At 52.2% G+C, this 26,080-nt stretch overlaps 2 protein-coding genes across 9 annotated transcripts in view; both read left to right on the top strand.

Moving 5' to 3' along the window:
* Positions 1–3,559, top strand: part of ARHGEF12 (Rho guanine nucleotide exchange factor 12) — a 66,855-nt gene extending 63,296 nt beyond the window's left edge. For all 4 annotated transcript variants that reach the window (XM_048968163.1, XM_048968161.1, XM_048968165.1 and 1 more), the window contains one exon: positions 186–3,559. In XM_048968163.1, the coding sequence (XP_048824120.1) occupies positions 186–196 (11 nt within the window). In that variant the 3' untranslated portion in view covers positions 197–3,559. The remainder of the gene's footprint in view (positions 1–185) is intronic.
* A 3,594-nt stretch (positions 3,560–7,153) lies between these two features.
* GRIK4 (glutamate ionotropic receptor kainate type subunit 4) overlaps positions 7,154–26,080 on the top strand; it is a 123,827-nt gene continuing 104,900 nt past the window's right edge. The window contains exon 1 of one of the 5 annotated variants that reach the window (XM_048968462.1): positions 7,154–7,261. The gene's annotated coding sequence lies outside the window, so the exon portion shown is untranslated. Of the gene's footprint in view, positions 7,262–7,598; positions 7,621–9,244; positions 9,290–17,240; positions 17,261–26,080 lie in introns of those variants that run through there. The other 4 variants (XM_048968463.1, XM_048968468.1, XM_048968466.1 and 1 more) reach the window with 4 other exon arrangements.

Here is a 26,080-nt window from a genome sequence, read left to right as displayed (position 1 = left end):
ATTGGCTGCTGTGTGCCCAGTCCCCTGGCACTACGTGGTTGCTGGGATTCAGGTTAAATGTGTGCTCTCTCGCTCACACTGACATGCTTTCTGTGCTGGTGCTGTTGTTCAGAAGCACCAGGCATTCGCCTCTCATTGCACCTCTCCTTTTCTCACCACCACTGTTTTCTGTTTTCCTCCATCAGAGAAAAGTTAGTCGTGTTTTCAGGACAACTGAAGATTGGATGAGGACTGTCAGGACTCAGCACCCGCTGCCTTCCTTGTGGACTCTAAGACAAGAGGGTTCAGACCATCCAAATGTGAACCATCCTCTAGCAAAGCAGGCATGGGTGCTTTTCCTGTGGGGCATCTGCACTATCTTGTCAGTGAGGGAGTCTGTTCTATTCTACTCCTCCTCTCCTTGGCCACCAGAAATCTTTTTTTGTTGTTTTTTTTTTTCAGAACAGAAAAACCAAACCAAATGTACAGAGCTTTGGGTGTAGGATATAAAAAAAATGTATTTAGACATTTAAAAAAAAAAAAAAAAAAAAGGAAAAAAAAAAATCATTGTATTTATTTGACTTCATTCCGTGTATCAAAAGCACATTTTAATTTTTTTAATCTGCCTATTTTTGTTGTTGTTGTCGTCGTCGTCGTTGTTCTGTTTTAATTGGGTAGTGACAGTTCTGGCCCTGTGCATCCAGTGCGCTGTGCCTCCCGCTGCTCCTGAGCCTCGTTTGCTCCCAGGGCAGAGGATGTGCTTTGTGGACCTTCCCTCCACTGGACTGGACTCTGCACTCCCTGCTGGCACCCAAACTGCCAGGCAAAGAAGCCACTTATGAAGGTGTCACGATGACTTGTGGCTGGAACTGTGTGCATCCAACGGTTGCATGGCAAATGCCCACATCACCACGTGTCCAACAAGGCTTTTCCATGCTCTGAGTAGCCAGGCACTTGGGCAAAGTTTATTTCCCCCCTTCTCTCTCCCATTAGGGTTTTCCTTTGCTGACATGCGAGATAAAACTGGGAGAGGAGAATAGGCTTTTTTTTTCCCTTGACTTTGTTGGCTTTGATCATTGTCTCCTTTGTAAAGTGATAAAATTACTTGGACCTGCAGCACTTTTGTAACTCTTCTCTGGATCAAAAAAAAAAAAAAAAAAGAAAGAAAAAAACAGAAAAAAAGAAAAAAAAAAAAAGGAAAAAAATGCAAACCCAGAAGTGTTTCAAAGATGTGGGGCGGATGGGTGTCTGTCCCTGATTCACTACTGAATGAATAAGGGCTGCCATTTGAGTTAGCCACAGGTACTGCTGATTATAGGGCCAGTAAATTTTAGTACCTGAACGTCTTGCTGAGGGCTTGGGGTGTTTGGTTGTTGTTTCTTTCTTTGTGCCAATGTGTCCTCACTGATACAGAGATGTGCAGAGCAGAGGAGGCTGAAACAGCTCTGCAGCACTTCCCTGGGCCTGTTCTGATGGGGGTTTGCTGTTGAGACACCTTTCTGTCTGGGAACAAGATGTAACCATCAGCCACCAGCGGAGCCAATGCTGGGCAGCCTCTGCTGGCTGTGCACTGCCCTGCATTGGTCCTGGGATGGGCAGCAGCGTGGCGAGGGGTGGCTGCCAGTGGGGCAGCTGTAGTGCAAAGCGTGCAGAGCAGTCCCTTTTTCCACCCTCTTTCCAGGTTTTAAACTGGTTAACGAACCCGAACTGAACAAACCCGTAAATCCCATTAACCCTCAGAACTGCAGGAGCAGCTGCAATTGCGTGGATCCTGAAGTGCTGAGAATCTTTGGTCAGCAGAAAGATCGCACTCCCTGCTCCATTAAAACAAATGTTTTCTCGTAAGCTGTTGGCACAGAGTCAGATCTCTCCTTTTTCTTTGAACTGAAGTTGGAGAGGAGATCCTTCTTCTTCTTCCCATTAGAAATAGGCAAGGGATGAGTTCACATCCAGATTGAACAGAGAGGATTTGGGGCCCGGTGTGAAAGAAGGAGCCCCGATGCCTTGTGGAGCAGGGAGGAGTTCTTCTTTTGAAGAGCTGATTGCACAGAGTATCGCTGTTCACCAGCAGGAGCCTTGCACTGCCAACACAAGCCAAAGTGTTCTCTTCCATGCTGGCAGGAGCTGCTTCTTCCTCGGGTCCTGCTCAGGTCCATCCTCACCCCATGAACGTTCTGTCAGTATTAGCCAGGCGCTGCCCTTCTTACCTGCTGGGATCTCCCCTCCTCACCTTCAGCCCTACCAGTTCCTTTGGTTAGAAGCACCCACGCTTCCTCTTCTTAGCCCCCGAAGCAGAATGCTGCCTCATGCTGATGCAGCAGCTTTACCTGATCCTGCCAGAAACTGAGCTGGGCTGCAGCCAGACCTGCTGTCCAGCTCCCTTTATTCCCCACCCCACATCATCCCCTCGCTCAGTTGGCACAGTGCTGCTCTGCAACCCACAGGAGCAGCCCTTGGACTCCCTGTCCAAAAGCTTTGCAGCTTACGAGCTGCAGGAGTCCCTAATGATGCTGGATGCGAGCTGGGACGAGGCCAGGGGCAGCTCTGTCCCTTTCCACTCTCAGGATGCACAGGGGGAAATATCTTTGCTTTCTGCTGGGCTGACAGGCGGCAGGGAAGGAGGCCTTTGGGGTGGCTGCTCTGCAGTGCAGGAGGCTGCAGTGCTGTAAGGAAGCCCGACCTGTTTGAACCCAGCTGCACGGAGAGCAGAAAGGTCACAGGCCGTGCTGATGGGTTTTAGTTTCTGCTGGCCTGCTGCTGCTGCGTTGGTCGTCCTGGCAAAGGGGGCATTACTCCTGTAGAGAAATGATGGTGGGGTCAGGGATCTGTGCGCAGTAACCTGAAATAACGAGGGATTCCTTTCTACTCTCTGGCACATCTACTGTATGGCAGAACCTCAGGCCGTGCCTCGCTGTGCGGAAGGAGCTGGAACTAAATGCACTTTTCAGGATTCCCCTTTCCCCTCCAAGCCATAACGTTTCTTAAATGCCAATTTCCAGGGTAAGAAAGCATTTTCATTCGCTCCTGCTTGGTGATACATTCCCTTCCTCAGACTGGACAGCAGAGCAAGGCGATGCTCTCTGGTTTCTTTGCCCAGCCCATCCTTCCTCCAACTCAGTTCTTTCCTCCCAGCTGTGAGATGCTGTCTGGCGTTGTGTTCTCCCTCTGCTCCCCAAAGAAGCCCCTGCTTCCCCCAAAGGTGCCAACTGACAAGCAGATGTACTGCAAAAGGGATCCTGCAGCCAAAACACTGCTGTTGCGTTTCGAATTCAGTCTTTCGGAGCTCTCTTCCTATTAGAATATTTTTATTTTCTTTGTACAACATACAATCATGTACTCTTAACAGAGATTTACTTTAAAGAGAAGAAAAAGAAGAAAAATCTGGAAGTATTCTTTAAAAAAAATACACAAGAATCTTTATTAATAATCCTGTATTTTTACTGATCATGTTTGAATGTCTAAAAAGACTTTATTGTTCTAATTATCCAGATGTATGTTTGTAAAATAGCTCTTTTATGACTTAGCTGATAAGGTTGTATGTTTCTGGAATTAAATATTGGTCACTTAAAAAAAAGAGAAAGAAAAATGTTGTTTTCAGGATCTGGGAAATAGAAAATTTACGCGTTTCAAATATCATTAAATAAGCTTAAAGGAAAGAATGTTGTGACTGCTGGATTTTTTGGGGGGTGGCTTTGCTGGAATGGCTCGAAGCGTTGGGCCCTGCTGTGCTGATGGGCAGGGGAAGCTTTCCTTGGGTGCTGCTGAGGAGGGGGTTGTGCTGTCCTTTGGGTTGGCAGCTCTCCCTGAGCATCCTATGGGTGGGATTTGGACCTGGGACCTGTGGTCCTCATCCCACCTAAGGGTACCCAGCCTGTAGGCAGCCCTTCAACGCAGCTCAGTCATCACCATTAAGCCCTGCTGGACTGATTTCTTCCCCTGCAGCATCACTGAAGGCTGCAGCTTTGTGTCGCCATCAGCCTGCTGGGCTCCCGTTGGGGTTTGCTCGCAGGGCACAGCACTGGTGGTGATGCTGCAGTGCAGGAGCAGAGTTCTCCCTTCTGCTTTTCCTTCCCTCCTGCGGTAAGGCTGTGAAGTTTCTGGAGAGGTTGCTGTATTATAATTGGTAATCAGAGCCCTATTATTCTTTCCTAATGATGCTGCTCGTGTTTTGCCTGTTTGAATGTTATTTTATATATTCCCTTTATTGCACTGCTGTAAATAAATGATCACACGTAAACAGCTGAGCTTCTGCTTGGTGCCTCCTGCAGCCTGTGCCCTTGAACCCACGCTGGATCTGCCAACAAATCCCCATGGCAATGCCTGAAGGTCCAACTGCATTGGCTGTGAGCTCCACCAGAGCCATTTCAGGACCTGAGAGGCTGCGCTGTGCTTTGGGATTGTGGCACGTGGGGCAGCGCTGACCTGGTGATGCATTCCTGTGCCATCCATCTCCTGCTTGTCCTGGTGCAGCTTCTCCCCTGGGTATCCCACAGCATTTCTCTCTCTCTGGGGACACCTATGCAGCCTTTACCTGGAGGGATTGGCCCCTCCTGGTTGCACCCCCACTCATTCCCAGATTGCTCTGTGGGTTGAGTTCAGGCAACCCCTATCAGCTCCATTCCAACACAACCCTACCATCCCTTCCACTTCATTCCAGGAGCTTTGGATTTCCCAAAGACCTTTTCTAAACGACCTTTTGTCAATACGCTGCAGGTCGTGGTTGATTCTCTTCCCCCCAACTATTTCAGCACATTGGAAGAGCCCAGCAGTGATCCTGCCCATCTCTGCCCCATACAGCACCATACAGCTGCAGCTCATCACTGGGCTCTCGGTGCAACGAAGCACCCAAAATATCTCCGCCGCTTTCTTGCAGCAGTTTGTTTGTTTCCAGATGTCTGCGCCTCATTCAACGTGAAGTATCTTCCCCCATCAATATTTTCAACCTCCTTGTTGATATTTACCCAGCACTGCTGAATAAACGGCACTAAGTGGAGCTCCGTGGGTAAGGAGAGTACAGCTGCGTTCTGTCGGCCCTCGGGAGGCTTTGCAGTCATTTCCACAGTCTGGGTTTGCTGTCAGTGAACACATTTCCTACCTCCTTCTCTTGGAGGTCTGATTTTCTTTATGGGTGCCCCCTCGTTGGAGGCTGCGTGGGGCTGTGAGCAACCTGGTCAAGCAGGAGATGTCTCTGCCCGTAGCAAAGGGTTGGAAGGATGACCAGGTTGGAACGGGATGACCTTTGAGATCCTTGCAACCCAACCCATTCTATGACTTAGCAGCCAGCATGGGCCACGGCGTCTTTTTAGGGTGGTTTCTTTCTCCATCTCTCCTTTTCGTAATTATTTCTCACCTGAAAGTCTCTCAAATCTTCTGCTCTCGTCGCCTTTCAAAGAGAAGTTTGTTTTCATCTGGGCTTTTCAAGGGGCTGCTTTTATTTTTTGTCCGTGTGCAAGGAGAAGAAACAGCCTTTGGTGGTGGCAGCTGTGGGGGAGAGAACACGAAGCGAGGAGCTCTGCAATCCCAATGGGGGTCAGCAATGCAAGCTATCAGCATGACCTTTAGCCCTGCCATCACAAAGGTGCATCGCAGAGGGCTCTGTGTGCAGGGGGAGCATCCCACAAACCCTCACTGGGACCACGGATGCCATTCTGCAGTGCTTGGAGAAGCACTTTGCAGCAATTTGCAGCCCCACATTGGGCTGAGCAACGGGAGAGAGCAGATGAGGTTGGAACCTCAACCTCAGAAGGAGAAGGGGAGGGAGAGGGGAGCGTGGCTCAGCCATTGCCAGTGGATGGGACTGATCCATGCGGTGCTCAGCCCTGAGCCCATCGCTGTGCCCAAACCCGGCCTAACAGTGGGACCTGAAGGGATGCAGCCACAGCGAAAGGGAAACACAGCTGGGATGCAGGGAAGCCTTGTGCTGTGCTGGGAATGAGGGGTGCCAGGGTGGGCCGTCTGCAGGGGGGGGGATTGCTCACAGAGCAATGAGCTGTGGCTGTTGTCCTGCAGGGATTGATGTGTAAGGGATGAGCTCGAAGCTCCTGTTCCCTGCATGCCCTGTGAGCAATCTGTCTCTGGAGCAGAGGCGTTTTATTTTGTTTTTTGGTTTTTTTTTTCTCTTGTGAAGTTGATTCTGTTTCTCTTTCATCCCAGCAGGAGGGGAAGACGAATTTCTGTCAAATGAGAGTTCATTGCTCCAAATGCAGGAGTCCGGCTAATAGATGGGGTTAGGAGCTTTGTTTTTCTTGCTTTTAAAAAACAAACAACCAAACCGGGAAGCAGAGCTGCAGTACAGCAAAGGGGGGCGGAGCAGCGCAGCCTATGGGGACACCGCCTGGGAACCGACCCTGGTGCAGCGCTCCTGGTGCCCTGTGGCTGAGGAATCCTATGGGACAGGTCCTACCCACCCCATTCCTGGCTCCCAGCACTGTAGGATGTCTTTGCACGGAGATTTCAGGAGCTGTGTGCAGGCGCATCTCATCCCGTGCTCCCAAGGCAGGGTAGGAGCCAGCCCTGGGCAGGGCTGGGGCCAGGAGGGGCTGTAAGGCCCCTTCCTACCCAAACCATTCCATGGTTCTGTGATTCCACGACGTGTGGGGAAAAGCGGGGCTGTGCGTGATAGGAGTGAGACCCGAAGCAAGAAATGAGGTGGGATCTGTGGGGAGAAGACAGAACCCTTCTGGATATCAAATGTTCCTCCCAGGAGAGCCAAATCTGGGCTTACGAAAACCAATCCCTTTTGGAAGCAGTGCTCCTTGCATCCCTCCTCCCTCAGCTCCCTGCATGCCAGCTTCCTGCACCCCTCTGTCCCTGCACCTCTCTATCCTGCCCCCATCCTCCTCACTCCCACCCTGCATCCACCCCCACTGCCCTCCCTGCATCCATCCCTCCATCCTCAGCCCTCTGCCCTCCCTGCATCCCTCTGTCGTGCCCCATCCTTCTCTTTCTCTGCATCCCTCCGTCCCTGCACTGCTCCCCATTGCCCCATCCTCCTTTTCATCCCTCCCTCCCATTTCTGAGCCCTCTCTCCATCCCATCCCATCCCATCCCATCCCATTCCTCCTCCCCTTCCTTTGCCTCCCATCCCATCTCTATCCTATTCCCCATTCCCCCGCCCCTTCCCTTCATCCCACCCCATCCCACCCCTCCGCCCTCCCCCTGCCCCTCACCCCCCCCACTCCCCACGCCGCCCCCCGCCCCCTGCACTTCTCCCGGTGGCCGCTGGGGGCCCCGAACAGGCGGAGCGGACCCGGAGCACCGCGGGCAGAGCCGCGCCGCGCAGGTAGGAGCCGCCCGGGGGGGAGCGGAGCGGGCAGGGGGGGCAGCGCCGGGGGGTGCCCACAGCGGGGGAAACCGAAGTTCGGAGAGTGCGGGGCGGGGAGGCGAGCAGGGGGGGTGGTGATGGTGGCGGTGGTCCGGGGGATGCTCCGCTCTCGGTGGAAGGGAGATGCTCCGCGTGGCCGTTGTTCTCAGCCTTCGGACGGCAAAGAGAAGGAGCGTTGTTGCGGAATGCGCGGCGGCGGAGTTGGGCCGGTGAGCGGCGGAGGGTGCGCGGCGACGGCGGTGTGCGCAGCCGTGCGGGTTGGTGCTGTGCGGGTTGGTGCTGCGCGGAGCGCGCCGGGCGAGCGGCGCTGCTTGGGGGTAACGGAGGGAAACGTGCGGAACCCCCCCACCACCACCCCGATCCTGGGCCCAACTTCACTCCGTGCCGCTCCGGCCGAACTCCGGCAGAGCACGCCGTGCCGTGCCGTCCCCAGCCGCCGTCGGGGGCTCCGTCCCCGCTGAACCGTCGTAGGTGTGACCCTCGGGACCGTGACCTCGCGTCGGCTGCGCTGCGGCGAAGCGGCGCCGGGGAACCCGCAGCCTCCCCGGGGCCTTCCTCCCCAGCTCCTCCTGCCCCGCTGTCGGGCTGAGCCGTGTCCCCGAACCTCGGCTGCAGCGAGCGGGCACTGAGCCTTCCCCGTTCCCCTCCTCCCCCCACCCGGGGCGGCGGTGGGGCCGCAGCACCATCGTTTGAGCATCCCCGGTACCAACACGGCACCGCGTACCGAACGCCGTGTGCCCGCGGCTGGAAGCGCGATGTTCGGTGCTGTTCTGCTTCTGTCGCTTTGCTTTGCACTGGAGCAGAGGTGGGCTCGGTGGGAGGCGGCTGCACTGAAGCTCCCGCAAGTGTGAGCCGTGCGTGTGTGTGTGTACAGGGACCACCGGGGTAGAGGAACGATGCTCAGCCTTTTCCCCATCGGTTTCCTTTCGGGTTGGGGCTGCCGAGCGCAACCAGAAGTTGGGAAAGTTGAGTGCATGGCTCCTTTGGTGTCGTAGGGGTTTAATTCCTTGTGTTCGGGGTTAATTAGTGCCCGAGGTTGGGAGGTGGGTTGGGGATTTGGGGTCTGCTGGGAGAGTGGCTGCGTGCAGTGCTGGAGCTCTGCTTTGTGCCATAGCTGTGCTGGGAGCAGGTGGCCCAGGGGGATCAACTGGGAGGGGTGTGGGGGTCAGGGGAGGGCTCAGCCCCTCTGTGCTGGGGGTGCAAAGCTGGGGGTGCTGCTAGGGTGGGAGCAGTGAGGAGTGAACGGGGTGACCAACATCTGAAGGCCAGGGAGCAGCGGGTTTGTGCTGTGGCTGTGCTGTACTGGTGAGGAGAGCTGGCTCCTCCAACAAACTTCCATTTCCTCGGGTCTGGGTTAAGTTAATTCTGCATGCAGGCGGTGCTGAGGGCACACAGCTGGGCAGTGCCCTCAGCGAAGGCCTGGGGATGTGGCTGGGGTGTGCATGCTGATTCTCACCGTCTTTAGGGGGAGATCTTCACGCACAGCACAAGTTAGGGCCGAATTCTGTTTCTTTCTCCTGCTGCTGGGCAGCCTGGTGAGCGTTCCTGTTGGTTACCGGGGGCAGCAGGGACAAATAGGAGTGAGAGGCTCGGAGGGAGCTCAGCTGGGATTCTCTGCACACACATCCCTATGGGTTGGCTGCCCCAGCACCTGTTGGCTGCGGTGCTGCCGGCTGCTTGCAGCTTGCTGTGCTCTATGGGAAACTTCGTGGTGGGGTCAGCAGTGTCACAGCAGTGTTTTGGGGCTGTGGTGGGGGGCAAAGGGCAGCTGCTGTGTCAGTGTGTGCTGTACTCATCGGTGATTGAGTGGTTTAAGGTGGCAGTAATGGAGTGCAGGTGCTGTAAATCTGTAGGTCAGAGCGGTGCAGCTGAGAGCCCCAAGTAAATAAAGTGGTGACAACAGGGATGGCTCCATCCCCCTCCTTGCTGCTGCCACAGCAGGAGGCGTTTTGCCGTGGATGCCTTTACAAACCAAGCAAACCTGAGGTAGGGCACAGCAATCAGGCAGGTGGGGCTAATTAGCTGTGAAGTAGCTGAATGGGGCTGATCCTGGGGGGTCAGATTGCTGTATCTTGTAGAGGATGGACTTACAGTAGTGAACCTTTCTAATGCTGCTGCAGGTCAGAAGCTTAACAAAATGGGGGCTGAGGATCTACCCACGGCCCTAATTATGTTGATTTCCTCATTAGGTTCTGCCAGCGGTCTATTTCTGGGAAATAAATAGCAGAATGTGGGCAGTAAATAGCGGTGGGGGGCAGAGCGGTGCCAGCTTCCCTGCTTAAGAAAACGGGAGGATAATGGAGGTTATGGGGCTGCGCATCCCCCCAGCGGTCCCTGTGCCCCTCCCGGCGTCCGGAGAGCGGCTTCTATCGCTGCTCGGATCCTCCTGATGTCTGCAGGGTTGATTTGCATCCTTAGTGAGGGAGAGAGAGCCAGGCGTGTAGGTTTTGTGCTCTGCTCCTCCCCGCCCGCTTCCCACTTCGTTTGGCCAGCTCAGGCATCCGCACGGTGATGTGGAAGCAGCGCGGAGGAGCTCCGTCGCGGCCGCATTGCATATGCATGAGAGAGAGAAGCAGATCGCACCGGCAATCCCAAGCTGGCTTAGGGCTAATGGAAATTCTGCCCTGACCCCAGAACCGCCGCTCTGCGGGGCTTTGCGGTGAGGCTGCAGAAATGCATCCCCATCTTGTGAGCTCTGGGACCCCGTGGCACCCACTTCCCACGTGCTGCACTCCTCCAAGACGTCGCTGTTGCCGTAGAGCAGTTCTTCTCTTGGTCTGTCACGTTGAGGGCAGGGAGGGATGGGATTTTTGCTTCTCCTTGTGTGAGATTTGGGAACATCTGGTGCGTAATCTCATCTCCTATAGACCGAACAACATCGGGGGCAGAGATGGTGCTCGTGTTCACAGAGCATCTGCTGCTCTCCAGGTTCCATTCATCACTGCCTCGCAGCTCTGCGTTGTCGTTCACGCCGAGGGGAAGTGGGTGTGAAGTGGAATAATAATGTTTCACACTTCCTTTGCACTGGGTTTGACATCCGACAGCGCTGCAACCCGTCGCAATGGGAGCGATGTGGTTGCAAGCCGAAAAACATCATCTGCAAATGGTCAGGCCTGCTGGTCTTAGGGGTGTTTTCTGGTCTCAGTGATTTTATGCAATGACAAGTTAATTACAGTGAAAAAATACCGCTGTTGTCAGCCCTACCAAGGCCAAATTGGAAGCCAAGGTGGGATTTGTGGGTTCTAACTCAGTATCTCTGCAGTGCAACACCTTCAGACCAACGTCAAGGGGAATATGAGTTCAGCGTTGGCTGTCAGCGTTGCATTTCTTAAGGAAACCCTGCAGAAAGAATTCAGTTCTAACTGAAATTCTGTGCTTGAGAAATGGGTGTTTTGGTTTTAGGCCGGCTGGACTCCCAGGGCTCCTTAACGTAACCCGTCGTGCTGTGATTGCGGCTGACACGGCTTTTGTTCTGCTCCTGCTGAGTGTTAAACAAGATTTAAGTCCCCTCAGTCACTATTTAGTTATTGAGGAGCGTCGCAGCCGCCACAAATGCAAACAGAACTGTCTGGATGTTTGTTTATGCACACATCATTAGGAAGTCTGTGGGAAAAGAAAAAAAAAAAGGCAACGTTCCGGTCTGTTAGATAATTAATCTGCATTTTAAGAATTGTTGAAAGATGTATTTGCAAGCTAGTCCATTGAGCTGCTATCTAGTCAATAATCCCATATTTAATGGTCCCTAAGAATGTATTTCCATAATGCGCTGCAAGCAGTGGAGAAATCTGCATCCTGTTTGTCTTCGGGTGTCAGCGCTCGCGCGTCTTGCACGACAAATCTTTTTCTGATGATGGGTGGAACATCCGGACGCGTTGGCTTCCAGCTGCTGTGGGGAATGGGGAGGCAGAGGGTGGTGGAAGCAAACCTGTGGCTCTGCATCCCTTCCTGGTGGGTCCTTGCTGGGTGCTGAGCTCTGGCTCTGTGCACAGCCTGCAACACATTGGTTGGGATTTGGGGTCTTTGCAACGTGTGTCATCGAGCTGAGGTGACACGCAGGGGTTTGAGGATGGGTGTTGGTGTTGAGATATTGGTGATTTGTGGTGGAAAAAGGGAAAACACGCAGGCAGCCCCAGTGGTGCTCAGTTACAAATCCCTGCTAATGAGAGCGGGGAGCAGAACCCACACCTGGAGAGAGGCAGTGCTGGGAGCTGCTGCCAAGGTGAGGAGCCAGAGCTTAATTTCATTATCTTATCAATAACGAGCCGGTCCTGGCGTGGTGTGAATTCTCGGGGAGTGTTAGTGCTATCTTTGGCAGTCTGAGCAGAGAAATAATGAATACGAATAGGAAGAGCATTGTGTGCAGCCCTGGTATCTTTACCTTAAAAATTATGTCGGTGAACTGGTAAGAGATAAGAGAAGAGCTACAGGAGTAATTTGGGGCCCATAGAGTGTGTGGGAGAGGCTGGGGCTCATCTCTGCCCTGTAATGAGGAGAGGGTTTAGGGGGGATTTGAGTGCTGGCTGTGAATACCTGACCAGAGCGGGAGCTAAGGCACCAAGGCAGGGCATGGCTCTGTGAGTGCTCGATCAGTTCTGATGAGGAGAAAGGCATGTTTTATGTTTGTGCAGCTTTGTAGGTAGGCGCAGGAGCAAATTACCCAGGGCCGGGTAGATTGGCCGTTTTTAAATTGCAATGATACATCTTGAGGAGCTGCTGTAGGTGAAGTGCAGAGCGTGGCGGTGTGGAAAACTCAGCACGAGGCAATAGCAAATAAAACAAAGTTCTGAATATGGTCCTTATTGTCCTTCGCACCCTTTAATTATGTCACTAATCTCTTCTTTTCTTGAGGGAAAGAACAGAATCCACCAGCACCGTTCTCATGTTCTGTTCCTTTGGGCAGTGTTGTACAACAGTCGCCCACTTCTTTGTGCAGTGGGCAATGCTGGGTTGCCCATCTTCTTCCTCTGACCATCTTCACCAAGCTTCCTCCCACTTCTGCTTTATCTTCCTGCTTTATCAGCATGAGGGAGAGCACTGTTTTCTCAAACACCTTTTGCTTAAGCTGTAGCTGTTGATTGAGCACTCACTGATCGCCTTGCGGCACAGCGCTGAGCTCTGTTTCTCCTCTCCTGGATGGTGGCTCAGTGCTGGTAACACAGCAGAGCTGCTCTGAAGCCACTCAGTGCCTTTGCTGTTCGTATTTTCTCCCCCAGCATTTCCGTTTTTGCTGGCAGTGTAATTAGCACCATCTCCTCCTCTTTGAGTGATCTCAGCCCATGCCATCCTTCTCCCTGAGTGCTGTAATGCTCCTCATCCTTCATGGTCCTTAAGTGGCCCGAGACAAGGATTGAACCCTCGAGCTCAGCCCAGGGGCTGTTCCCTGCCTGGATTTAGGGACCCAATTGTCTGGCTGGATTTAGGATCCCAGCTTCCCCTGAAATTGCTTCATCCATTAGAGGTTCTTTGTTGCTGAAGGTTCAATTATGGAAGTGAACAACGCTTTATGGGAACAGGGAAAGAGAGAAACCAAAGCCGATGTCACCCCCGGGGTCTGGTGGAGCTCCTCATCTCCACATCCTCTGCGTGCAGCACAGCCCTATAAAGCCCAGCACTGATGATGCTCCTCCTGTAGGAGCATGCAGTGCAATGCAGTCATTGCTTGCTCTCCCAAAGGACGAGGCTGGTGGCACAGCGTGGGGTGACTGCATGGCTTTGCACAGCCCGTGGCTTTGGAATCACAGCTCAGCTGCGGGATGTGCAGGAGGTGCTCTGCAGCCATCGGCCTCTTTGGGATCGTTCTGCTGTGTGTTCGGTGGGCTTGAGTGCCTCTGAAAGATTAATTAACCTCGGGTGAGAGGCGATGATCGAACGTTTGCATAGGGGGGAGGGAGATGAATATTCTTGCTGCTGTGCTGAGTGTGTTTAAACTTCTGCTTTTGGCTCGTCTGGCTTGGAGGAGCCTCTGACTAGCAGAAATGATGGAACAATTTATTTTGGATGATGAATTAGGAGAATATAGCTCATACACCCAGAACACGGCGTTTTCAATCACATCTTCATTGCATTGGTAAGGGGAAGGGCGGGGGGGGGAAGAAATTTTCATATCTTGACATGTTTATCCTTTGGAGACTGAGTCAATTATCGTATTGTAGGAGAACTCGTTCCGTAGTGCTCGGATCTCAGGGAATGTCTCTGTGTCAAGAGGAGGATCGTGCAGGGTTTGTTCTGGCAGCGGGGAGGCGGGGAGGAGAGCACAGCTAGGAGAGATCTGCAGGTGACATCCAGGAATAGGAAAATAACTTTATGAGAAGCAGGAGTTAGAGCCTGCTGAGGTCTGTGACAAAGCTGCCACGAGGAAGGCAGGTTGTCCTCAAGTACTCCTTTGCTTTGATTTCGGGCTGCTGGGGACGCCGTGGCACACTGAGCTCTGGCAGTGCTCCTGAGCATTGCTTTGTGCTCCATGTGCTGTGATTACCAGCGGGTGAGGAGGTGTCAGCACAGCTCTCTCCTCGGTTGTGCCGTGCAAATCTCCAGTCCCAGCAACAGAAATACCTGAGTCCATTTTGCAGACATCGGCGTTAATGCAGTGCAGCTGACACGCTCCATTTGCTTGCATAAATGCGGCTCTTCAAGCTGTGCATATGCTCCATAGAGCTGCTACCCCTCACCTTTCCTTCTTGCAACAAGCAGAGGCTGGAAGGCCGTTCCTGGACACCTCAGGCAGTGTCTGTGTGTTTGCACATATGTCAGGACCAGAAATGCACCATTTCCAAGCTGCTGTGCGAGACGTCGCTCCTGACAAAATGTTCAAACTGCAGTTGTGCAGATGGAATTTTCGAGCTTGGCTCAAGCACTCCTGTTTCTGCTGGTTTGTTTACGTGGAGGTTTTGATTTTCCCATTATTGAGGTGGTTATGTTTTTATAGCATTGCATTACTCACAGGTCCCTTTTATTCCCTTCCAGTTTGCCAGCCGTGACTAACGGAGGGTTTTGCCGCAGCCCTTTGGTGGAGCAGGGACTCAACTGAATGGGAGGAGGTCTTCTCCTTTCCCACCACCAGAATGTCATGCTGGAGGGTTGGTTGGGGCATAAGCCATTTCTTGAGGCTGTGGCCATAGGCTTGGTTTTGTTCCCGTTATTAGGCTGTGTGCGCTGATGGAAAAACTCCGCTCTAGGAAAGAAGTGAAGCGTTGAGCTTTGATGCCGGTTGCACTGGATGATCTTGGTGGGCTTTTTGACCTTAATAATTCTATAAACTTTCATTCAAGTGTAAGCATGGAGCATTGAGCATGTCAGCAGCCAACCTGGCTTAGTGGCACAGCTCCTAAAGCGGAGCTCCTTTCCAGGACAGCTCTGCCATGCCATGGGGATGTGAATTTTTGGGGAACCCCAATGTGGGATGCACTGTGTTGTGCATTTGTGTACCTGCATGTTCCCATTGAGACAGCTGGGTTGGAGTTTTTTATCTTTCTTGTATGTTTTTTTTTCCCCTGAACTTTGCCCTGTGGGTGGCACGGTCGTTAACCTCATTAGAGCATCCAACACCTCTAATTATTGGGGGAACGGCTTTCAGAGGATGGAAATTATCCAGCCAGCTGCTGTGCACGTGTGTGTTGGCCCTTCATTTTTCCCAACGTGAGGCTACATCTACTTAATTTAAACAACATAAGGCACAGATAGATGTTGTGTGCCACGTGTGAGTGTGGTGCCATCGCCGTGCCTGGCAGTGAGTGTGTGTGTGCACACGTGTGTGCCCATGGCGTGTGGTCACTGCGGCCCAGGAGCTCAGAGTTGCTTTGTATTTGGGGCATTGTTCTTTTGCATCAGGAATGAGGTAACGTGGAATATTTGTAAAAGAGTCACATGGAGCCACCGGGAGCCGTTAGTCAGCGGCTGTGGGAAGGCGCCGGCCCTAATGATGACAGGGGAAAGTTCTTTATGGGGTCTGGGAGCAAAAGGCGAAGAACAAATGGGTACAGGCTGCAGAGGCAGAGGGTGAATCCATCAGGGGATGGCTGCGGGTAGCTGTGTGCAGTGGTGGTGGGTTAGGGCTGTCCCATCCTTCTTGGGCAGGAGGAGAGGGGAGGTTGAAGGAAGCAAAGGGAGGTGAAGCACCGGCCCAGGGGTGTGTAACACAGCAGGAGCATCACCCTGTGGCTGTTGCTCCTCTGGGGGCCGTGAGATGGGCTCAAAGCAACTGCCTCTTCGGGTACTTGGATCTGTGCACCAGGATGGCCATGAGAAATGGAGCCTTCAGAGAGGGGCTCTTTGTGGTTGCTGCCTGGCCAGTTGATAGGCAGAGCCCCAATCAGTGCTTTGTAGCTGTGCTGTGTGTGTAGGCTGGGATGGCAGCGTGGGAGCGGCACAGTTGTGATCTGGGCAGTTGAAATGAGGTGGCCCATCAGCGCTGCTCTGTGATGTTTGATTTATTAAACCGTGGGAAGCTGCTGCCATCTCAGCACTGAGCCCCACAGGAATCCACGAGAAGCAGTCGCAAAGAGAGGGAATGGGCTCTTCTCAAACAGCAGAAATTGTGGAGAGAAAAACAGGCTGGGCATCGGGCAGTGCTGCTGAATGGCAGAAATAGGTAGGCACTGAGATAGATGGCTGAGGAAGGTCCCTTCCAACTCGAATGAGTCTAGGAGAAGTGGGACCAAACTTTTCCATAACCAACTGCTTTTGTTCCATGTGGATGCCTCTGTGCACCCTCTGCTCCCCACAGAGCACGACCCTCTTTACAGCCAAACTCTGTGGAAGTCAGGCTGGGTTTTATATGGAAGCATACCTTGAAGCTTTCAGGGCCTCTATAAATGGGGCAGTGCCTGGCTTCTGCTCCCCAGGTAAGGGAGATCGTGGGGTGCTGAGGGATGGCAGCCTCTGTCTGGTGGCTGTGTTTGCCCTCAAAGCACAAATGATGTCCTCTCTGCCTGAGACAACTGCTTCTGTTTGACCTTTGGTGTGCCAGACCACTAAGGAAGGAGACCTCACTGTGTTCTATTTCAGGCTGAAGGTCATTAAACCTGTCCAATCCCCTTACAGCCATCGCATTGGGTTGTGTGTCCACGTCTCAGATGGGGGAAAAACCCTTTGGCGGAGCTGCATTGCAGCTCTGGGAGTGCAGGGCAGGTTCTTGGGGCGAGGTGACAGCAGGGTGTCCTCACTTCTGCAGAGATGGAGCATCCCCAGCAGGTGCTGGGAACGATTCTGCATCTGCAGGGGCCACACGCTTTTGCTCAGAGGGAGATTTTGGGGGCTGGGGTCCCTCATCTGTGCCCCCAGTGCTGCTGGGGACGGAGCAGTGCCAGCCATCAGCCCCGTCCCTCCCTGCAGCGTGGCCCTGGCAGCTCCAGCCCTCGGTTACTCTGGCAACTCGCAGCGATCAGGCAGCACCGAGCAGCTGAATTCAGCCCCTTGTTCCGGGGAAAATGCTCTCATTGAAGGCGAACCCGAGCGAAACCTTCCTGCCTTCATCCCAATGAATGGCACCTACACCCATCCGTGTGCCTCGTGGTGGGGAGAAGGCGTGTGGGGATGGGGGGGGGGTATCCAGGAGGGGAGAGCGGGGAGATGTCACCGAGAAGGGAGCTGGGGATTGTGCCCTCGTCCCATTGGAATAAAGGAAGTCTTGCAAAGCACTGCCTGTAGTCAGCTGAAAGCGGTAACAAAGCCATTACGGCGCTGGGGATGTGCTTTTCTCTGGGATGGAAGGAGCTGCCCAGAATGATAATGGGGTCTTTTTTCTTTTTTTTAAGGAGCTAACAGGCTACTGCACGAAGTAATTAACTGGACAGATGGGGACGGCAGAATTTGTAAACGTCGACAGCGACAAGAAGGCGCGTTTTGGGAAAGGCCTTGTGTCAGCAGAAGGGCTGCGCGTCGGGGCGGGCGTTGGGAAAGCAGTGAAATTAATGAGACTTCTTAAAAAATTAATAACATTAACAGCTGCATCCAGTTCAGGTGTGTGGTGGGGGCTGCGAGGAGGGGTGGAAATGGAGGGGTTGCCTGTGCACCTCCCTGTTTGTGTGTGTGTCCTTTGTGAAGGGGATCCCTGCCACGTGTGTGATGGGGCTGAAATAAATACGGCTGTTGCTGCACCAAGCCCCACCGGTGTGAGTTGTCTGTCCTAAACCAGAGCAGGGTGCTGGTGGTGGCTACAGTTGTGTCAGTTTGTCCATCCGTCAGGGATGCTGTCATCCAGCACCAGGAGACACGGCAGGATGCGTGGTTTGGGCTGTGGCAGTGTGAGTGTGTGCCCTCCTTGTGGCAGCGAGTTATGCTAAGTGAGAGCACAGAGGTTTTGATGGCGGGCCTAAGGAAAATATCTCCATCCCTGGAGCTGCTCAAGGTCAGGTTGGATGGGGCTGTGGGTGAGCTGACCTGATGGAGTGGGGACATCCAGCCCATGGCATAGGGATGGAGTGGACAGTGGGATAGGGATAGTGATTTCTGAGGTCTGTTCCAACCCAACCATTCCACAACTCATCCCTTCTCAGCGCAGCCTCTTCCTTCCCTTTAATTAACATGCAGGGCTTGGGACAAGTTGCACAACTGCAGAAGCGGTTGGGGATGGGGAGAGCGGCTGCTGAAAAACGCTTTGTGTGAACGTGGCGAGCTCTAATAGAGCAAAACACGACAGGCACGTGTGTGTCTGCAGAATGGTAATGACCCTCCTGAACCACTGCCTGGGGGGGAATGGAAAGCACTTAACAGATCAAACACTGTCAGGGAAACAAGAGCAACTGTGCCTAAATCGGGCTGGGCTTAATCAAGGTAACTCGTTTATGGGGTTGTGATTAGAGTTCAATGCTCTGATGGCAGAAGCACCTTTCCTGGGGTTTGTGCTGCTGCTTTCCTTTTTCTGCTCCTCGGAAAGACGCCCCGCTGTTCCCCCCTCCCGAAAAAGAAGTTTTGCAGCTCAGTTCCAGAAGTGGATTGTTTTGATGGATTGGGAATGATTTCTAAAAGGTGCATTGGAAAAAGGTCTTTTTTTTTTTTTAGTTTTCCTTCCCAATTTTTTTAATGGAGTCTACCTGTGGTCTCTGTGCCAGCAGTGAGCCCGTCCTCCCCACGTAGCACAGCGTCTGCCTGCAGACCTGCTTGCTGCAAGATATCCTTGAGCTCAAAGTCATCCAGATTGGGCACTCGCAGGGATGGCGAGAGAATGAGAACTGCAGAGAGCAAGGGTTACGCAGTCAAGATTTTCTTCTTTTTTATTTTGAGAGGATGGAAATATTTCTGATACTGGACAAGGCAAAGGCTGGGCATAAATCTCCTTTGGGACAAGTTAATCTGTTTTTCTTTGCAAGTTCTTTCCAATCCTGATCTGGTGGGTGCAGGCCTGGGACTCGCTCACCTTCTGGAGCCATTTATCAACTTTGATGGTGATCTCTTGGCTTCCTGAAACTGAGCTCCATCAAAGCCCTCTCAGTGGGGCCACTGGGCTCCGTGTTGGCGATGAGCTGAGGAAGCAGCATCTCTCAGTCCTTTTCAGCCTTGGTAGTAGCAAAGCCAGCATGTAGCAAACTGTGTTGTGGATGGATTGCCTGCAATTAGTTAACTCCTCGTGCTCCTCTTATGGGAACAGCCTCCAGTCATTTCGAGGTGACTTTGCTGTTAGAGGTGATGCAAACACACAGAGGTCCAACTCACGTGAAGGGGCACAACAGGGGTTGGGCAACCTTTGGGTTTTTGTGGCGATGCCAAAACGCTCAGGACACTGATTTGTGAAATCAAGCTCGTTCAGTTCATTACGGTTGGGTAATTAATAGGTGCTCTTTCAAACCTGCTGAAGCTCAGAGCTGTGAGGAGCAGGATAGGAGCATCCATGGGGGCTTCTTCATGGGCAGCACTGGGTTCTTCCCTGAGGTTTTGCTGCTTGCTGCATCGTAGTGAAAAGATAGGAATGGGGATAACTGCATCGAGTCAGGACAGCCATAGCAGTGTGCATGGGGGGCAGGAGAGCTGCTGGTGGCACTCAGCTCTGGAGGGCACAGCCCATTGCCCCCATTGTCCCCAGTTCTGTGCAGCCTGGAGCAAACCCAGGTGAGCTGGAGGGAGCTCCAGAATGGCCACTGTACAGGTGGGGGATGTTGCTGTTTTGGAGGCAACAAGCCAAAGTCATGCTGCTCCTTCTCACGACTTCTTTTCCCTTCTGCTCTTTTTTTTCTTGAGATTTTTTTTTTCCTCTCCAGTAACCCCTAGTAAAGGAGGCAGAAAGTGAGAATGTGACTTGAGGGGCTGGTGGGAAAAAATTGGAATCTTCTTGGTGAGGGGGCTGGACTGCAAAAATTAGCAATTTTTGGAAGCAGGCCATTCTTTTGACAAAAATTAACTGAGAAATTCTCCCCAGCTCTTGCTGCAATCTGCGTTGGCCACCGTCCTGTGTAATCACAGCTCTTGATTTCTGAAGCATGGGTGCTGCTTTATCTGAAACCTTGTATGTGGAGAGTGGTTGGGCTGCAGCTGTGCTGCACAGTGTGATGGTTCAGCCCTGCTCTGTGTGTCCCACCTTTGCAGCCAGTCTGGGGATCACAGAATCACAGAATCACAGTGGGATAATCCAATCACAGGGATAATCCAATGGCTCTGTAAAATGTGGCATGATTGGGCTGGAGATGGGCTTTTGTAGGGTTTTGTGCTCTCAAGGATGCTTTCCAGCCCTTGGGTCACACGCTGTGGTGTGGCAGAGCAGTGTGGCTGTCGAATTGGGCTTTGGAGGAGCAAGGAGCTCTGGTTGGACCCAACAGAGACAAGGCTTTCCCTTGTCTCCCACCCACCCCTGATAGAGAGATTATGCAGTTCAAAGCTCCTTCCGTTTCTTCTCCTCAAGCAGACAGGAGCGTTTTGCAAACGTTGGGAAGTGCCGTGACAGCAGCACAATAAAAGTATTGTTGGATGTGATTGTTGCTTTACCTCTCTTCCCGCAGCCCCCACTCCTCCCTGAGCACCTGCCTTTTACCCAATTTAATTTTCACACCTCCTCCTGCTGCTGCTGCCATCCGTGCCAGCTCTCTGTGGTTCTGCTGTGGGTGTCTCTTATTGGAGCGACTGCCTTGAAGGTGCTCATCCCATCCCTGCTGGCTCCTATGGACCCAAGGGGTTGGTCCTACAGCATAAATGCCCAAGGAGCGGGCAATTGTTCTTCTCTTTCCCTAAAACCAGAGCCAGGATCCCCAGGACTCTGTGATCTCGTGGGCTGCGTTTGCTGCATGAGATCTTTATGAATTGTGATGGCTCAAAAGGAAAGGACCCAGAGTGAGTCTCCAGTGCCAGTTTGAGTTTGCAGGATTGGCAGGTAAGAGCAGAGACAATGATGTGCTCTTTATGGAGAAATCTGGGCCCCTTTGATCAGAGTCACTGGTGTGCCAACAGGGATGCTGACTGCTCCATCCCATTGCTCAGATGCAGTTACTTCTGATGGCACAGCTGTGTCAGTGGACAAGGGAAGAACCACTGATGTTGGCTGTCAGGACTTCAGTGAGGCCTTTGACACAGTTCCCCATAACATCCATCCTTCTCTCCAGAGTGGAAAGATGTGGATGGATGGGTGGATGGATGGGTGGATGGGTGGATGGATGGGTGGATGGATGGGTGGATGGATGGGTGGATGGGTGGATGGATGGGTGGATGGATGGGTGGATGAAGAGCCCAAAGGGTGGTGGTCAGCGGCCAACACAGTGATGCTTTCTACAAGAGGGACCCACAGCTTTCCAGTTCATTGTCCAGTGCAGCACCAGAGAGGATGCAGTATGTTAGTGTTGGGCTCTGCTGGAGCAAGGCTGGAAGAAATGGGAGGGAAGGGTTGGCACTGGTACAAGCACAGAGCAGCTCAGAGCCATTGGTGGTAGTGCAGGAGGAGGAAAAAGCCTCAAAGCATTGCAGATGTGTCAATGTATCCCTCGTTAAAATGGACAACTATTCCCCAGTTGTTTTTCTATGCACTGATTTTGTTCTGTCTGTAATATCTTGTGTTTGCATGCAGTGATGTGCTGTGATCCAATTGTCCCTTAGAGGAGGTATCAGTCTGCAGAGAACCAGGGTTTTCAGTTTGCTGCTGAGGGCACAGGGACGTGGAGGGGAGGTGACATCCATGGGATGATGCTCCTGTCTGCCTGGCACCTCCTTGTGTTGTCTCTCTCCCAAAACCTGAGCCAGCAGGGCAGCATGTCCCGCTCCCACCAGCAATACCAGATCGATTCCCTATTTAGCTGAAATCTCCATGTGGATGCGTGCAGCCCCATGCTGATTTATCCAATAAAGGCTGCAGCTCAAGATGGTTATGAGGGACCTTGATGAAAAACCCAGAGGTTATCCTAAATTGCAGGAAGGGAAGATGGTGCAGCACAGCAGGGCTGTCTGCAGCTGGTCACCTCCACACATCTCTGCCTTTTCTATTTGAAGACACAGAGAAGAGGAGAAATTGCTATCCTTATGCTCGGGCAAAAAGAAAACAAAGTATGAGTGGTCATAATTTAGTGGGCTCCTGGGTAAATTTGTATTTCATTCTGATTATTGAGTGCATTCTCTAATTGTGGCAATAAAAAGGAATCGTCCATCTTCTAAATGCAAGCAGTAGCACTGATTGTTATTTAATTAGTTGATTCCAGTGGTCGAGGGGTGAGCTTGGAATTACAATTGCAGCTTGTATTATTTCACTGAGATTGCCGAATTAATTAGGAGAACAATGGGATTCTTCATTGTTGGCATCTTAAGAACTTGTGAGGATAACTCTCAGCGCAGGAGAGCGATGCTCCGATGCATCTGGAGACCAAACCCCACCTGGCATAGTGAGTTCAGGCCAAAAAATCCCTTTAACACGAAAGGTTTCCTCTGTGATGAGCAGAAAAAATGTGTGGATGGATGCTGTGAGCAAAGCCATCAGGAAAGGTGAGGGAGGCTGAGGTTCCATTGGCAGCATTGACCTTGCGGCCCCAAAACCCAGGAGGTGATGCCCCTCATCCCACTGCGATGGCTTTGCACCATTGCAAGGGTCTCAGGAATGCGTCCCATCCTTGCTGAGCTGGGCAGGGTGATGTGCAGACATTGGGATGCTGATGCACAGAACGAGGTCCTGCTCTCCCTGTGCCCATCCAGGCGCTGCCTGCGGATGGGGGCCGTGGGAAGGTGTGCTTTCCAAAGAGCTGCTAAAAGCTGCAGGAATCTGTTCCCCCAGCAAAAAAGCAGACAGGTCTCTTGTGGCTGTGAAAGTGATGGGCAGGAGGCGTTGAGGCTTCTCACTGCAAACATTGGCTTTGTTTTCTTCCTCTCCTATTTTCATTTTATTTTATCGAGAATGCGTTTTATGGAGCAGCCTTGCTGCTGGTTTGTTGTGATGTGGCTTTTATTGTGGCTGTTGGCTGTGAGTGTTTGCAGGGTGTTTGAGTGTTATGGCCGTGCAATAGAAGAAAACACAAGTACATGTGGGGCACTGAAGTACACACGGAGCATTATTACCTTAAAGCAATTGTCCATCCTGGCCTGGCTTCCTCTTCCTGGCTGCTCTGCAGAGGGCTGCTCCTTTCTCATGGATTCTCTGTGTTGCCAGGATTGATTTTTTCAGAGAGAAGTCTCCACAAGCCCCGTTTTATCTTCTTCTCCCTTTTTGAGGCAAGAGGTTGCATTTTTTTTTCTTCTCTCCCTGGCAAAAAGTAAGATGAATGGTTCTCTTCATCTTGGGCAGGACTGGAGGGCAGCTCTGTACAGCAGGTGATGGACGGAGCTTCTTTGGGATCGCTGATGTATTTCCCTCTTTCTCCACATTTCCTCTGGGATTTTGTCACCTGCAGAAGAAAGGGCAAGCATGGTCTGTTCCCAGAGAGCAGGACTTCAGGGTAAGGAGACAGGGACCGATGGAGGCATGGGTGAGATCGGCCTCTCCGGGTGATGTTGGCCATGTAAGCCCATGGAGGATCCTCCAGGGAGAGGTGGTGAACTGGAGAGGGGAAGGAAAGAGAGCGGCAAGGAGGAGGTGGATAAAAGAATGGCACCCTGGAGATTTGGAGAGGAGCCAGAAGGAGAGCGGTGTGTGAAATACTGGGGAGCTGGTGGTTAATTTACAGCCTCTGGGAGAGGAAAAGGAAGAAGAAAAGGGGGGGGGAAATGCCTCTGTTGCAAGGGATGTGGAAAAGAGTTTGCAGTGATGTGGGGATACGTGGCATCTTCCTGTCTCTTGGGTTTTCTTCTCTTTCTGCTGCAGCAGTCCCACGTGGGAGCGGGGCTGTGGGCATGGCCCCAAAGCTGCTGGAGCTCACAGAGTTGGGACACTGCTCTCAGACCATAGAATCACAGAATGGCCTGGGTTGAAAAGGAGCACAATGCTCATCCAGCTCCAACCCCCTGCTGTGTGCAGGGTCACCAACCAGCAGCCCAGGCTGCCCAGAGCCACATCCAGCCTGGCCTTGAATGCCTCCAGGGATGGGGCATCCACAGCCTCCTTGGGCAGCCTGTTCCAGTGCCTCACCACCTTTTGAGTGAAAACCTTCCTCCTAATATCCAACCTAAACCTCCCATCTCAGTTTAAAACCATTCCTCCTTGTCCTATCAAGGATGTGTAGGGTTTGGGTTTTGAGCAGGGGTTGCATGTTATGGGTCTCTTCCAACTTGGCCTTTCCACAGTTTTACAATTCTAAGCAAGAAACCCAAAGACAAGATGCTCTGATGGAAAAGAGTCCTTCCCTGGATGAATCCCCATTCAGGCCAATGGGAAGCCAGGTGCTAGGGAGAGATTGGGACGCAGCAGTGATTCAGCTTGTTCAGAAGGGGCTGCAGAGAGCTCTGGGAGCAGCGCAGGACGTGTCCAGGTGGATGGCTCCCCGGCCCCTCAACGCTGTCTGCTTTGACAGGAATATAGATGCAGTGGTTCTTTTTCACTCTGTCTGAAATTGCTTTGTAATAACAGTAGGAGTTGGAGAGGCACTTTTATTGATTAAACAATTGAGGCTATTTGTCTTTACAAAACCCAAAATATAGAGGTGTCTTTGGCTTCCCGCATCTACGTTATGCACGTTTATTATATGCAACAATCTCCCTGATCAGGCTGATGTTCATAATGGGTTGGGTTACAGTGCTGGATTGCAATGGTTTAATATGAACTGGAGAGCAAAGGAGAGCTGATATAAGTACACCAAAAAAAAACCAGGGCTGGGTTGAGCAGACAGGGAGAGAGGTGCTGCTTTGAAAGGTGTGCGGTGTGAGCAAACGGCGACTTGTGAAATGCCTGCTGCTCCTCTTTTCCCCCAGCGATTTCTGAGCCGCCCCTTTGATCAAACACCATTTCAGCGGTTGGAAAATCTGTCGCCGCGTCTCTCCGTTGACCCCGACTGCCAATGTTCACTCTTTAGGTCTTGGTATGAAACTGCCTGAGGTCAGGAACCATGCGGATGGTTCGTGCCTGGAGGTGGAGGCTGCAGGCTGGGAGGAAGCAGCTCACAGTGCTCTGTAGGTGTGTTTGTTTGTGCGGCGGCGGAGCGCGGTGTGGCTGCGTGCCACGGCTGCCTCCAGCCCCAAGGATGCAGGGTTGGCTGGAAGCAGCACACGTGGCACGTATGTATGTGCTGCTCTGCTCTCCCCATGCGATGTGTTGAAGGGATCTTGGATGTAAGCCCAGAAGGAGAGGCGTAGCCCTGCAATCGCAGCTACCTGTCTTGGTGGAGCTTAGCGTCAACCAGCGCAAAGCTGCTGCTGGATTTTTCCCCTTCTTAGTTTTTTGGGAAGGCTGTTCTAGATCCTTGCTTCCCTCAGCATTGTGGAATTAGTTCCAAACTTGCCTAGCTCCATTAGTTTTTGTGCCAATATTATCCTTGGACATAAATACTCACGTAGAGAAGTCTTGGTTGGGGTTTTGCTTGAGATTCTCTTCTGCAGGGGTTCCTTACAGCCCCACAGAGCTCCCCTTCAAAAGAACTCTTCAAACGTTCTCATGTTACAGTGGTAACAAGGGAAAACAAATGCAACCAATACGAAAAAAATGTAATGGAAATGTATTTTGTGACATGAGAAGCTTTTGTGTGTGTAGAAAGTAACATAAGAACCTGGACTTGGTTGGCTTGGTTTGAAAACCATCAACTTTGTGGTGTCCTGGAAGTGGGGCTGCCCCATCCCTGGAGGTGCACAAGGCTGTAGGTGGGACAGTGGGCAACCTGCTCTATTGGGTGGCAACCAGCCCATGGCAGGGGGTGGAACAGAGTGGTCTTTGAGGTTCCCCCTTAACCCAACCCATCTATGATTCTATCAGGAAAGGAACTCATACCAGGGCTGGGGGGTTTGCTTTGGTTCTGCTTGGCATGGAAGGCATCTGATGCTGTCACTTGGTGTGTGTGCCTGCAGCTTTCAGGCTGAAGCCTGAAAAAAAGCTAACTAGCGAAATGTTAACTTTCTATATTTGGTGTCTGAGAATCTTTTTCACCTGAATGCCTTTGTGCAGCATTCTCAGAAAACAGCGAGTTGCGTTCTTGTTGGGTTTTTTTTTCTTCTTAATCTCATTGTTGTGTGCAGATTTTTATAGTTACTGTGCACGGTTCATCTTGCAATACAAGCATTTTCTCAGCAATGGGTGAAAAAAGCCCCGTGTCAACTGCTAAATGGCTCTGGGTCTGTTGCAGTGCTGGGCGCAATGAGCTGCCATTGCTGGAGGTCCCAGTGTCACTTTGTGCCTCCCGTTGCTGTTTGCAGTGCTTTAGGACCCGCCAAGTCATCTTGCACTGCGGTGTCCCTCGACGCTCGTCTTATGTCTGCTTTAATTGGGTACTGCAGCAGTAGTATACATCAAAATAAATGAAC

Source organism: Lagopus muta, chromosome 22 (genome assembly GCF_023343835.1).
Source record: "Lagopus muta isolate bLagMut1 chromosome 22, bLagMut1 primary, whole genome shotgun sequence".
NCBI lineage: Eukaryota > Metazoa > Chordata > Aves > Galliformes > Phasianidae > Lagopus > Lagopus muta.
This window is presented reverse-complemented; position numbering and strand designations above follow the sequence as displayed.